At 48.3% G+C, this 15837-nt stretch overlaps 1 protein-coding gene across 3 annotated transcripts in view; it reads right to left on the bottom strand.

Annotated features, from left to right (window-relative positions):
* Positions 1–15260, bottom strand: part of LOC123755287 (progestin and adipoQ receptor family member 4) — a 362200-nt gene extending 346940 nt beyond the window's left edge. The window contains exon 1 of one of the 3 annotated variants that reach the window (XM_069327935.1): positions 14657–15260. In XM_069327935.1, the coding sequence (XP_069184036.1) occupies positions 14657–15014 (358 nt within the window). In that variant the 5' untranslated portion in view covers positions 15015–15260. The remainder of the gene's footprint in view (positions 1–14656) is intronic. The other 2 variants (XM_045737747.2, XM_069327934.1) reach the window with 2 other exon arrangements.
* Positions 15261–15837: the final 577 nt, after the last annotated feature.

Below are 15837 nucleotides of genomic sequence, written 5' to 3'. Positions count from 1 at the left end.
ATCAATATTAAAGTAGAGTAAATGTGACCCTTCTATCACGTTCCGAAATCTGGACAATGTAAGCCAGGCGTCAGAGTGAGGAGGAGGGCGGCCATTGTTGTTTATAGAGACCAGAGGCTCACACGGGAGCAAATTCGGCTCCTGTTAATTTTACTTGGACGTAGTGTTATGGATACCAAAGGTGTACCATCTGTCAACACGCTGTCAACAAATCAAGTTAAGTGTTCTTTCCGAAACCCATTATCTATCATTAGTGGCCATTAATGTCATTGGGTAGGGTTAGCCGGTTAGAACGCGAAATCGCCTCAAACTAAAGGTAATTAAGCCAGGTCTTCATGTTCCATGTACTGTTTTCTCTGATATACTTGTCATATATAGGTATCTGGCTTCACAGCTAGCGCACTTTTGACAGGTCAAGACGAGGATGCAAGATTTGTGCACCAGTTACTGGGTGATATGGAAGCTACCTCAAAGAGGATAATTTGGTGTCTACACCCTAGTTATACCTGGTGGACTAACCTGCTGTACTATAAGATAAGGAACCTCTTCAATGTATGTAGTTACTGTAGTTTGATTGGCTGCATACATATAAATATAAACCCCCCTAATGTGTAGAGGATCGATTTGTGAGATTATGAGATTATTGCAGAAATACAGTCCACTTATCATTATACAAATTGCTATCGAAGTATATAAATTAACGTAAATATAAATTCATATAAGTTAAATAAATATAAATCTCACAGGTCGGTTCCCACAATATTTAATCCTACGCCTATTCACTTCATATACTGATTATTATTACAACCGAAGTTAATTTTTAATATGTTTACAATTCTTGTTATTAATGCAGGAATTTTCTCTGTATAAAATATTTATATTTAAGATTAAGGAAAGAACAACAAATGGCGGGAAAGGTTCAGTAAACATTGTGGACGAAGCACCACAATAAAACATTATGTACCTAGTAATTGTTTACACATATAGCCTAGGATGATGACTGGGCCACCTTGAGGTGTGTAGGGAGGGAGTGCTGCCGGAGACGCCTCGTCCTCACTGTGGTCTTATGCCACTATTGGTCACTACTGTTGGCATGTAAACTGTGGAGTGTTGCCCTTCTCCACCACACCAGTTATATTTTCCCAATCTTTCTCTCTCTCTTTATATATATATATATAATATATATATATATATATATATATATATATATATATATATAAATATATATATTCATATATATATATATATATATATATATATATATATATATGAATATATATATGAATATATATATATATATATATATATATATATATATATATATATATATATATTCATATATATATATATATATATATATATATATATATATATTATATTCATATATATATATATATATATATATATATATATATATATATATATGTATATATATATATATTCATATATATATATATATATATATATATATATATATATATATATATATATATATATATATATATATATATATATATATACTTGGTAATTCCATAGGCCCTGACAGGGACTAGTACCTCCGCTCAGGTGGTACAAAATGAGTGCTGTACCAATGAACACTGAACACCACAAAAGCATGGGAAAGTTTTGATCAACTCGGTCAGCCCCATACCCGGGTGCAATCTGGTTATGTGATCAACTATTTCATCTATTCCAGGTTTAGGCCACGGAACATACAATATGAAATGATCAACCTACTTGAAGCATGTACTAAAGAGACACCCTTCCTGGGTCCTGATGAGCGCATGTATAAAGTAGGCGGCGTCGCTGGGGTTCCCCTCTTGGTGTAATATTTGCTCATTTTTACATGGGTACCGTCGAAGAGAAAGTCCTTGCTGGTCTTGGCCTTAAGCCGAGTGTATAGTGTAGATATGTACACGACTTGTTCCTGCAGGTAAATGATTTTGAGCACGTGTTGCGGCTTAAGGATGCATTTGAATGAAGTTCAGTTTCACTTATGAGATTGAGAGGGCAGGTAGACTACCTTTCTATGGGCGTCGGAGGATGATTACCCTTTCCAGACATGTTAGTAATAAGGAGTCACAGCTCACGGAGCTTTAGCGTGTACATGAAAATATTTTTGTGTCGAGGGGAGGGAACTATCCGGGGTAAGTGCCAAGTCATTACGACTATATAGCACTAGGAAGGGGTAAGGATAAGGATTTGGGGTGGGACGGAAAGAAGGAATGGTGCCCAACCACTTGGACGATCGGGGATTGAACGCTGAACGCATAAAGTGAGATCGTCGCTCTACCGTCCAGCCTAAGTGGTTGGGACCGTGTAAAGGATACACGTGCAGGTAACTATCACGCCAAGGTAATCCAAAGTAGTGTCGCGGCGGGTCTATCCTTAAGAGCACTCAATTCTCTAGTCCTCAATGGTTAGACTTGGAAATCGGTAAAATATACATTCAACTCAGTAAAGTAGGACTCCCTAATTGGTTCCTGGGCGAAGCTTTAAGAGTTTGGAGGAGCCAATCACTGCCAGACTGAGGCCACTAGGCAGCAGGAGACCGCTACTAAGAACAGCTTGGTCATTCCATACAGTAGTTCTAACATACAGCAGCATACCGCTAACAACTTAAGCAAAATGGGTAAAACTAAATTAATTATCAATTACCCAAATAAAGCTGGAAATTAATTAGTAAACGTATATGAGAAGATAAAGCTGAGGGCGCCGGAGTCTATAAGTGTCATTGTGGTTATTGTAACAAAGTTTATTATGGCCAGACAGGCAGGGATCCTTAAGACCCGCGTCACCAACCACAACCTGGTTGATACCTGCTTGATGGGGTTCTGGGAGGTCTTCTACTCCCCAAGCCCGGCCCGAGGCCAGGCTTGACTTGTGAGAGTTTGGTCCACCAGGCTGTTGCTTGGAGCGGCCCGCAGGCCCACATACCCACCACAGCCTGGTTGGTCCGGTACTCCTTGGCGGAAACAATCTAGTTTCCTCTTGAAGATGTCCACGGATGTTCCGGCAATATTTCTTATACTCGCTGGGAGGGCGTTGAACAACCGCGGACCTCTGATGTTTATAGTGTTCTCTGATTGTGCCTATGGCATCCCTGCTCTTCACTGGTTCTATTCTGCATTTTCTTCCATATCGTTCACTCCAGTACGTTGTTATTTTACTGTGTAGAAGAGGTCTGTTAGATATGGCCAAGAAAACTCAGCTCTATATAAACATGTAAGTCAGACCGATCCCAACATTAAATGGCATGACTCGTGTATCCCCAATACTGTTGCTTCATAAGAAAAATAATAGAATCTACTTAGATACACAATAATTCAAATTTTAATATCTCTTCAGGGAAGTGGTTACCAGATTTGGTGAGGGATTATGTAACAGGTTTTGCTATCATTCACCTCTCCCCAGAACACCTGACTTGACGCCATAAAGCTGCTACAGCCGTCATCCTCATACACAGCACCACTCCTGTGCCAGGTAAGTCCACTACGGGCTCACCATAGCCCGTGCTACTTGGACATTTCGTTCTCAGTAGCTAATTCTAAAACAACAACAACGTCATTCTCTCCACATTCACACTGCTACCCGTTGAGGTGTGGACACAATGCGACCCGAAAGTCTAAAGGTTAGAGTTACTCCCCCTTGACGGTCATGCTTTCTGGAGAAGCAATATTCTGAAGGCCCTGAAGGACGGTACCGGCGTCACACCCACTGACATTAGTCAGGAAGGTGAAGATCTCGTGCTCTTATTTTCATGTGAGGACGAACTAGAAACACTCTTGACCAACGATGCCATACTTGGCAAGGAACACCGCCTACAGCCTCACTTCCCACGTCAGTTCCTGGCCGGAAGAACTGTTTTTACCAGCAGGACCAGCCAGTGGAGCACTGACCGACCGCAACATGAACAATATCGAGGACGAAAATCCGAACCTGGGTGTAGTCAAGTTTGAGTTCTGCAGCAACGACAAGTCATCACTGAAGATTACTTTCACCACCATAGCTGCAGCCACACAAGGTTTCTACTGCTTCGGCTTGCAAATACAACCCCACCAAGTAAAAACGGAACGATACTATGAGATCCAGCAGTGCTTCAAGTGCTGCGAGCTCTCCCACCCCACTAACAAGTGTCAGCACCTCGTCCACAAGCGCACTGGACCATCACTACTCCATATGTAAGGCAACAGCCCATCGCTACTTGCTCTGTGATGGCAATCATCCTACCAATTTCCTACCGCTGCCTCCGCAGACAGGAAAGGATCAAGGCCCAGCTTGAAGCCAAGAGAAACAACCCTTCTACCTCCGCGATCAGAGCCCCTGGTGCTCAACCCACCACCTCAGTTCCCGCCAACCGACCAGAAGACTTTCCAGTCTTACCAAAGAGGGGTTCCTCCCACCCTAGTCTAGTCGGGCCTAGTATGCAAGGCCCAATTTGCCTAACAGGCAGTAATTTTCGTCATTTTCTAATATTTTTATTCAAATTCATTTATTTTAATAATTTTTTATATTATATTGAGAACATGAATTACTGACGTAGTTATGTTAGGAACAATAGGTTAGGTTTGATTAAATTAACATTGTTAGTTTTAACTCAAACTGAAAAAAATATAAAATCATATATAATATAATGAAAAGCTTTATCATTCCAAAAGAGAAATATTTCGAAAAATATATAATTTCAGGAAAACTCGGCCACTACAATACAGTATATACAATATATATATACAATTCAGTGTAATTTTCAGTGAGGCTGGTGTGTAAGCAAGGCATTATATATACAGTTTAGAGTTAGATAACATGACACTGTCAGAGATATATGCTTATGTAAATTATTTAATGTCAAGTTGCTTCCCAGCTTATCCTGCCTCCCAGCTCTTGTCACCATGTAATGTCATGTTGCCCAAACTGTACAGTGTGTCTTGCGTCCACACCCCTGCGTCCACACTCCTGCGTCCACTACCCTGTACAGTGTGTCTTGCGTCCACACTCCTGCGTCCACGACCCTGTACAGTGTGTCTTGCGTCCACACTCCTGCGTCCACGACCCTGTACAGTGTGTCTTGCGTCCACACTCCTGCTTCCACTACCCTGTACAGTGTGTCTTGCGTCCACACTCCTGCGTCCACGACCCTGTACATTGTGTCTTGCGTCCACACTCCTGCGTCCACTACCCTGTACAGTGTGTCTTGCGTCCACACTCCTGCGTCCACGACCCTCCACATTGTGTCTTGCGTCCACACTCCTGCGTCCACGACCCTGTACAGTGTGTCTTGCGTCCACACTCCTGCGTCCACGACCCTGTACAGTGTTTCTTGCGTCCACACTCCTGCGTCCACGACCCTGTACAGTGTGTCTTGCGTCCACACTCCTGCGTCCACGACCCTCCACATTGTGTCTTGCGTCCACACTCCTGCGTCCACTACCCTGTACAGTGTGTCTTGCGTCCACACTCCTGCGTCCACTACCCTGTACAGTGTGTCTTGCGTCCACACTCCTGCGTCCACGACCCTGTACATTGTGTCTTGCGTCCACACTCCTGCGTCCACTACCCTGTACAGTGTGTCTTGCGTCCACACTCCTGCGTCCACGACCCTGTACATTGTGTCTTGCGTCCACACTCCTGCGTCCACTACCCTGTACAGTGTGTCTTGCGTCCACTACCCTGTACAGTGTGTCTTGCGTCCACACTCCTGCGTCCACTACCCTGTACAGTGCGTCTTGCGTCCACACTCCTGCGTCCACGACCCTGTACATTGTGTCTTGCGTCCACACTCCTGCGTCCACACTCTTGCGTTCACTACTCTGTACATTGTGTCCTGCGTCCACACTCCTGCGTCCACTACCCTGTACAGTGTGTCTTGCGTCCACACTCCTGCGTCCACTACCCTGTACAGTGTGTCTTGCGTCCACACTCCTGCGTCCACTACCCTGTACAGTGTGTCTTGCGTCCACACTCCTGCGTCCACTACCCTGTACAGTGTGTCTTGCGTCCACACTCCTGCGTCCACGACCCTGTACAGTGCGTCTTGCGTCCACACTCCTGCGTCCACTACCCTGTACAGTGTGTCTTGCGTCCACACTCCTGCGTCCACGACCCTCCACATTGTGTCTTGCGTCCACACTCCTGCGTTCACGACCCTGTACAGTGTGTCTTGCGTCCACACTCCTGCGTCCACGACCCTGTACAGTGTGTCTTGCGTCCACACTCCTGCGTCCACTACCCTATACAGTGTGTCTTGTGTCCACACTCCTGCGTCCACGACCCTCCACATTGTGTCTTGCGTCCACACTCCTGCGTCCACGACCCTGTACAGTGTGTCTTGCGTCCACACTCCTGCGTCCACGACCCTCCACATTGTGTCTTGCGTCCACACTCCTGCGTCCACTACCCTGTACAGTGTGTCTTGCGTCCACACTCCTGCGTCCACGACCCTCCACATTGTGTCTTGCGTCCACACTCCTGCGTCCACGACCCTGTACAGTGTGTCTTGCGTCCACACTCCTGCGTCCACACTCCTGCGTCCACGACCCTGTACATTGTGTCTTGCGTCCACACTTCTGCGTCCACGACCCTGTACAGTGTGTCTTGCGTCCACACTCCTGCGTCCACGACCCTCCACATTGTGTCTTGCGTCCACACTCCTGCGTCCACTACCCTCCACATTGTGTCTTGCGTCCACACTCCTGCGTCCACGACCCTGTACATTGTGTCTTGCGTCCACACTCCTGCGTCCACGACCCTGTACATTGTGTCTTGCGTCCACACTCCTGCGTCCACACTCCTGCGTCCACGACTCTATACAGTGTGTCTTGCGTCCACACCCCTGTGTCCACTACCCTGTACAGTGTGTCTTGCGTCCACACTCCTGCGTCCACACCCCTGTGTCCACGACCCTCCACATTGTCTTGGAATATATTGAAGAAAGCTTCACCAATTTTTGCTCGTGTTCTGAGCCTATCAGTTCTTATATTTGCCTTTAAGCCTGAACGATTTTTATTTTATTTTATCATAAATCTTCGACAAATTAGTCGGCACCTAATAAATTTTTATATTATTTATAATAATTACATATTAATTTAGGAAAAGTTTTATGAATGTCAGGCAAACTTTAGGAGTAAATTGGCACATTTAAGTTAAGTTGATAAGTTAGTTTTAGTTTATATTTAACTGAAATTAGTAATCAATAAATATAAAGTGTCGAAAAAAATAGTTATTTAAGGAGAGACGTGCTCTAAGAATTTGGGAAGGCGTGGACAGAAGCTGCTATAGCTTACTATACCTTGACAGAATCCTGTCTCCCAGACAGGATAACAATATACTCCCGGAAAAATGACAGACAGATGGTGAAGGAACGCACATGTTGGCCACCCTGACTCATACCAACCTGTCCTCTAAACGTATAGTACTCACAGTAAACATTTGAACAAGCGTACCAGTATGTACAACACCAACCACCCAAAATTCAATGTCTTGTACAGTAATTTTATACAGTCCAAGGAAAAACCAGCTAAAAACTAAACTACGCGTTCCTAGACCTGGTATGGCATGTATATATACTACATGAGGCCTGTGATAGCGTGTATTAAGGATTGCTTAGTTAGGTTAGGTTGTTTAGTTACATTTCCGATTTAATAAATGGTAATTGGGCCAATTCTGTAATGCAAAATGTGAACTTGTGGGTTGACCAGACCACACACAAGGTGAAGGGACGACGACGTTTCGGTCCTTCCTGGACCATTCTCAAGTTCGGGATTTAAGAATGGTCCAGGACGGACCGAAATGTCGTCGTCCCTTCACGTTCTAGTGTGTAGTCTGGTCAACATACTTCAGCCACGTTATTGTGACTCATCGCCTGAACTGGTGGGGCTCCAGCAGTACATACTGTTGACCAAATAGTTGCTAGAAGTACAATTATTTTATGATGATGGGTTCGTTTATATATACATTTCTTTCAGTGTTGATCAGACGGGTCATGTGTCATCTCAGCTAGTCCTCTTGAGTGGTCATGTACGTCACAAAAACGTTGTACTGAATTGCCCGAACCGAAACTAACCAAACCGATGGACTCACGCACAGAAAACGTGGTTGTTGGTGAGCGGATGACTTATTATACATCATATTTTGTACGGTGGGGATTTTGACGTCAAAATGCAATGTATTAACCGAAATGACCGGTCAATCAACCATAGGAAAACAGTCATATCCAGCGTCTGTATGGACGTGGACCATCAGTACACATGTGTCCCCATACACCCGTGGACACTGGGACATGAATGACATGAGCTTCCTCAAAGAACTGACATTACCAGAGATCCAAAAGCTTCCAGTTTCCCATTTCAGTGCCTCAGTGTGGTGATCCAAAGGGAAAAGCCTTGATGCTTCCTTGGTTCTGGTCCGCAATACGAGCATCGACATCGTTTGACATCGTTTACCATTAATTCAAATCCTCATTTTATAGCCTTTCAGTGTGACCAATAATAAATTAAAACAAAAAGGGAGAGGTTTAGGGAGTATGAAAAAAGAGCAAGACATGTAATTGTGAGGACCTTAAAGATTCCCTTGAATGGTACTGTGTGCCTTCCTCCTAGGCTATGGCTCTCAACTACAGCCAGATGTGCTTCTGTTTTACCACACACACCGCCCGACACATCCAGGCATTGTTGTGGTTAATCTGAACCGGCAAACTACAAATACCAGGTATGTAACAAGATACCTGTGTACTCTGTACACAGGTACTCTGTACACGGGTACTCTGTACTCGGGAACTCTGTACTCGGGAACTCTGCATATGGGTACGCTGTATGCGGGTATTCTATACGCGTGTACTCTGAAAGGACCTGCCCGAAACGCCATGCGTGCTAGTGGCTGTACAAGAATGTAAGAACTCTTGTATATATAAATAAATACAAAAATATATACAGTATACACATATGTATGTAAATTAACCGCCAGTTGGTCCCATCAACCATGTTACTCTGGAGCTGGGGAGACTTTTACACACACACACACACACACACACACACACACACACACACACACACACACACACACACACACACACGCACACACACACACACACACACACACACACGCACACACACACACACACACACGCACACACACACACACGCACGCACACACACACACACGCACACACACACACACGCACACACACACACACACGCACACGCGCACACACACACACACACACACAAGCACACACACACACACACACACACACACACACACACACACACACACACACACACACACACACACGCACACACACACACACACACACACACACACACACACGCACACACACACGCACACACACACACACACACACACACACACACACACACACACACACACACACACACACACACACGCACACACACACACACACACACACACACACACACACACACACACACACACACACACACGCACACACACACACACACACACACACGCACACACACACACACGCACACACACACACACACACACACACACACACACCGATGTGTGCCAGTGGCCGAGCGGACAGCACGCTGGACGCGTGATCCTGTGGTCCCGGGTTCAATCCCGGGCGCCGGGGAGAAACATTGGCCAGAGTTTTTTTTTCACTCTATGAACCTGTTACCTTCCAGTAAATAGATACCTGGGAGTTAGTCAGCTGTCACAGGCTGCTTCCCGAGGTTTGTGTGTGTGTGTGTGATGAGAAAAAAATAGTAGTAGTAGTAGTTAGAAACAGTTGAGAGGCGGGCCGAAAGAGCAGAGCTCAACCCCAGCTAGCACAACTAGGTGAATACAACTAGGTGAATACACACACACACCAGGAAGCAGCCCATAACAGCTGTCTAACGTCCAGGTACCTATTTACTGCTAGGTGAACAGGGGCATCAGGGGGTGAAAGAAACTCTGCCCATTTGTTTCCGCCACCTCCGGGGATTGATCCCCGGACCCTAGGACTACGAATCCCGAGCGCTGTCCACTCAGCCGTCAGGCCCCCGCGAGCATTGCTACAGCTTAGGTTAGGCTGTATTTCGCTCGGTTGAGTTAGGTTGAGCTGGATTAGGTTAGGTTAAGCTAGGTTAAATTAGGTAGATTTCAAAATCCATGAACCAGGACTTGAATCCGTCCTACCCACGGAAGATGAGTATTACGATGTAGTGAGTAATGGCCCAGGGGAGGTGAGTATTATACAGTAGGATGAGTACCAACTCATGGGAGACGAATAACGATCCAGTACAGATGAGTCTTATACATATCGGTGAGTGATGACCCACGGGAGATGAGTAATGACCCAGGATAGCTGAACAAAGATCACTGGGAGCCGAGTAACGACCCCTGATACCTGAGTAACGACTCAAGGTAGCTAACTAGTGAATTCAGGTAGCTGAGTAACGACCCCGGTAGCTGAGTAACGACCCCCGGTATATGATTAACGACCCCGGTAGCTGAGTAACGACCCCCGGTATATGAGTAACGACCCCCAGTAGCTGAGTAACGACCCCTAGTAGCTGAGTAACGACCCCAGTAGCTGAGTAACGACCCCCAGTAGCTGAGTAACGACCCCTAGTAGCTGAGTAACGACCCCCAGTAACTGAGTAACGACCCCCAGTAGCTGAGTAACGACCCCTAGTAGCTGAGTAACGACCCCCAGTAACTGAGTAACGACCCCCAGTAGCTGAGTAACGACCCCCAGTAGCTGAGTAACGACCCCCAGTAGCTGAGTAACGTCCCCCAGTAGCTGAGTAACGACTCCCGGTATATAAGTAACGACCCCCAGTAACTGAGTAACAACCCCCAGTAGCTGAGTAACGACCCCCAGTAGCTGAGTAACGACCCCCCAGTAGCTGAGTAACGACCCCCAGTAGCTGAGTAACGTCCCCAGTAGCTGAGTAACGACTCCCGGTATATGAGTAACGACCCCCAGTAGCTGAGTAACGACCCCGGTAGCTGATTAACGACCCCCGGTATACGAGTAACGACCCCCAGTAACTGAGTAACGACCCTCAGTAGCTGAATAACGACCCCCAGTAGCTGAGTAACAACCCCCTGTAGCTGAGTAACGACCCTCAGTAGCTGAGTAACGACCCTAGTAGCTGAGTAACGACCCCCAGAAGCTGAGTAACGACCCCAGTAGCTGAGTAACGACCCTCAGTAGCTGAGTAACGACCCTCAGTAGCTGAATAACAACCCTCAGTAGCTGAATAACAACCCTCAGTAGCTGAATAACGACCCCGGTATATGAGTAACGACCACCAGTAGCTGAGTAACGACCCCCGGTAGCTGAGTAACGACCCTCAGTAGCTGAATAACGACCCCCCAGTAGCTGAGTAACGACCCTCAGCAGCTGAGTAACGACCCCAGTAGCTGAGTAACGACCCCCAGTAGCTGAGTAACGACCCTCAGTAGCTGAATAACGACCCCCAGTAGCTGAGTAACGACCTCCAGTAGCTGAGTAACGACCCCCAGTAGCTGAGTAACGAGCCCCGGTAGCTGAGTAACGACCCCCAGTAGCTGAGTAACGACCCCAGTAGCTGAGTAATGACCCCAGTAGCTGAGTAACGACCGCTAGTAGCTGAGTAACGACCCCTGGTAAATGAGTAACGATCCTGGTATATTAGTAACGACAACCGGTAGCTGAGTAACGACCCTATTAGCTGAGTAACGACCCCCAGTAGCTGAGTAACGACTCTCAGTAGCTGAATAACGACCCCCAGTAGCTGAGTAACGACCCCAAGTAGCTGAATAACGACCCTCAGTAGCTAAGTAACGTTCCCCAGTAGCTGAGTAAGGACTCCCGGTATATGAGTAACGACCCCCAGTAACTGAGTAACGACCACAGTAGCTGAATAACGACCCCCAGTAGCTGAGTAACGACCCCCAGTAGCTGAGTAACCTCCCCCAGTAGCTGAGTAACAACTCCCGGTATATGAGTAACGACCCCTCAGTAGCTGAGTAACGACCCCGGTAGCTGATTAACGACCCCTGGTATATGAGTAACGACCCCCAGTAGCTGAGTAACGACCCTCAGTAGCTGAATAACGACCCCCAGTAGCTGAATAACGACCCCCAGTAGCTGAGTAATGACCCCCGGTAGCTGCGTAACGACCCTCAGTTGCTGAATAACGACCCCCAGTAGCTGAGTAACAACCCCAGTAGCTGAGTAACGACCCTAAGTAGCTGAGTAACGACCCCAGTAGCTGAGTAACGACCCTCAGTAGCTGAGTAACGACCCTCAGTAGCTGAGTAACGACCCCAGTAGCTGAGTAACGACCCTCAGTAGCTGAGTAACGACCATCAGTAGCTGAGTAACGACCATCAGTAGCTGAATAACGACCCCCGGTATATGAGTAACGACCACCAGTAGCTGAGTAACGACCCCCGGTAGCTGAGTAACGACCCCCAGTAGCTAAGTAACGACCCCCGGTATATGAGTAACGACCCCCAGAAGCTGAGTAACGACCCCCAGCAGCTGAGTAACGTCCCCCAGTTGCTGAGTAACGACCCCTTGTATATGAGTAACGACGCCAGTAGTTGAGTAACGTCCCCCAGTAGCTGAGTAACGACCCGCGGTATATGAGTAACGACCCCAGTAGCTGAGTAACGACCCCCGGTAGCTGAGTAACGTCCCCCGTAGCTGAGTAATGACCCCGGTAGCTGAGTAACGACCCCCGGTAGCTGAGGAACGACCCCCGGTATATGAGTAACGACCCCAGTAGCTGAGTAACGTCCCCCAGTAGCTGAGTAACAACTCCCGGTATATGAGTAACGACCCCTCAGTAGCTGAGTAACGACCCCGGTAGCTGATTAACGACCCCTGGTATATGAGTAACGACCCCCAGTAGCTGAGTAATGACCCTCAGTAGTTGAATAACGACCCCCAGTAGCTGAATAACGACCCCCAGTAGCTGAGTAATGACCCCCGGTAGCTGAGTAACGACCCTCAGTTGCTGAATAACGACCCCCAGTAGCTGAGTAATAACCCCAGTAGCTGAGTAACGACCCTCAGTAGCTGAGTAACGACCCCAGTAGCTGAGTAACGAACCTCAGTAGCTGAGTAACGACCCTCAGTAGCTGAGTAACGACCCCAGTAGCTGAGTAACGACCCTCAGTAGCTGAGTAACGACCCTCAGTAGCTGAATAACGACCCCCGGTATATGAGTAACGACCACCAGTAGCTGAGTAACGACCCCCGGTAGCTGAGTAACGACCCCCAGTAGCTAAGTAACGACCCCCGGTATATGAGTAACGACCCCCAGAAGCTGAGTAACGACCCCCAGCAGCTGAGTAACGTCCCCCAGTTGCTGAGTAACGACCCCTTGTATATGAGTAACGACGCCAGTAGTTGAGTAGCGTCCCCCAGTAGCTGAGTAACGACCCGCGGTATATGAGTAACGACCCCAGTAGCTGAGTAACGACTCCCGGTAGCTGAGTAACGTCCCCCGTAGCTGAGTAATGACCCCGGTAGCTGAGTAACGACCTCCGGTAGCTGAGGAACGACCCCCGGTATATGAGTAACGACCCCCAGTAGCTGAGTAACGACCCCCAATAGCTGAGTAACGACCCCGGTAGCTGATTAAAGACCCCCGGTATATGAGTAACGACCCCCGGTATATGAGTAACGACCCCCGGTAGCTGAGTAACGAGCCCCAGTAGCTGAGTAACGACCCCCAGTAGCTGAGTAACGACCCCCAGTAGCTGAGTAACGACCCCCAGTAGCTGAGTAACGTCCCCCAGTAGCTGAGTAACGACTACCGGTATATGAGTAACGACCCCCAGTGACTGAGTAACGACACCCGGTATATGAGTAACGACCCCCAGTAGCTGAGTAACGACTCCCGGTATATGAGTAAGGACCCTAGTAGCTGAGTAATGACCCCTTAGTAGCTGAGTAACGACCCCCAGTAGCTGAGTAACGACCAGCGGTAGCCGAGTAACGGCCCCCGGTAGCTGAGTAACGACCCCCAGTAGCTGAGTAACGACCCCAGTAGCTGAGTAACGACCCCAGTAGCTGAGTAACGACCCTCAGTAGCTGAGTAACGACCAGCGGTAGCCGAGTAACGGCCCCCGGTAGCTGAGTAACGACCCCTAGTAGCTGAGTAATGACCCCTTAGTAGCTGAGTAACGACCCCCAGTAGCTGAGTAACGACCAGCGGTAGCCGAGTAACGGCCCCCGGTATGTGAGTAACGACCCCCAGTAGCTGAGTAACGACCCAACAGTAGCTGAGTAACGACCCCGGTAGGTGATTAACGACCCCGGTAGGTGATTAACGACCCCCGGTATATGAGTAACGACCCCCAGTAGCTGAGTAACGACCCCCAGTACCTGAGTAACGACCCCCAGTAGCTGAGTAACGACCCCCGGTATTTGAGTAACGACCCCCGGTATTTGAGTAACGACCCCCGGTATATGAGTAACGACCCCCGGTATATGAGTAACGATCCCCAGTAGGTGAGTAACGACCCCAGTAGGTGAGTAACGACCCCAGTAGGTGAGTACAGGCCGTGTAGCAGTTGTTAGATGAGGGTTGCCAGGAGGGAGGGAGGGGGGGGGGTGAGTGGCACTGACCCAGCCAGCCAGGCCGCCGGTGCCACAAGCCCGGCTGGCACTCAGGGATGAGTGACGCCTTACCGTGAGTGATGATGTTGATGGTCTCGTTGTGGAAGTAGAAGAGACTCATGAGGCAGCCCCAGGCGGAGAGCAGCGGCCGGTAGCCCGTCTCGATGTAAGGGTTGAACTGAAGATGCTTCGGGATCTCCTTCCTGCTCAGGAGCGCTTTCTTAGACCACACGTGTAAGGAACACTGGCTGCTGCTGCTGCTGTTGCCTGGCTCGTGCGGCTCCCCGGACATAACAACACCATTGTGCAGGGCGGAGCAGTTCTGCTCGCTAGTGTCGGGTAGTGTTCTTTGTGTGAGGACACTGGCGGCGTCGGCAACCCCGCCGTCGTCGCCGCCGCCGCTCACCGCGCCCAAACCTTTTCCTGACATTTTTCCCCAATTGTGGGTCTCGAGGGGGGGGCGGGGGGAGGTGGACGACTGGTCACACTTTGCACATTAACACACAATATTGTGAGCCGTAGAGCGGGGTGCGAGAGGCTCGGGGAGAGTGAGAGAGTGAGAGAGAGAGAGAGAGGAGAGAGGAGAGGAGGGAGCGTGAGTGTGTTCGCGTGCGCGGGGCGGGAGACTGCGGGAGTGAGGCCGGACGCGGCTGCCAGAGCCGGACAAGTGAGCAGAGCGGCGCGCGCTCCCCCCTCCTCCTCTCCCTCCATCACTAGTCACAAAACTCCTCTACCTCATTTCGCTTCCCTAACACTGTTTGTTATCAGTAATATGTATTATATTGCCATAAATTTCATGTTGTATTGATATATATGTCTGACTGTATGGAACGAATATCGAAATAAATTCGTACGTTGCAACCTAGCACGTGTTATTGCCGGTGTTTTGTTCTCATCTCCGTAAAACTGATACTAGAGCTCTCCGTTACCGACAAATACCCATTAAAAAACAAACGTAAACAAACTGTCTGAACAAATTTACGATCGCTATACAAAATTATTCGCAAATATGGAAATAAATATAGAGTATTTGAGGGTGAAAGCGACAATAGGCAACCATTGACCCAGTCAGCTGTTGGATCGATGGCGGGTGGATGGTGCCAAGGGGGGGGGCCGGTGCCAGGGGGGGGCCGGTGCCAGGGTGGGGGCCGGTGCCAGGCTTCAGGGGGAGGGTGCCAAAGGGCAACGGTGCCAAGGTGCCGTGGCCAGGTGGTCAGGGTACAATAGGTAACTGTGCCAGGATACCAGGGGGC

This window comes from Procambarus clarkii, chromosome 20 (assembly GCF_040958095.1).
Source record: "Procambarus clarkii isolate CNS0578487 chromosome 20, FALCON_Pclarkii_2.0, whole genome shotgun sequence".
NCBI classification, from domain to species: Eukaryota; Metazoa; Arthropoda; class Malacostraca; order Decapoda; family Cambaridae; genus Procambarus; species Procambarus clarkii.
Note: the sequence above shows the minus strand (reverse complement) of the source record. Positions and strands in the feature narration are given on the sequence as shown.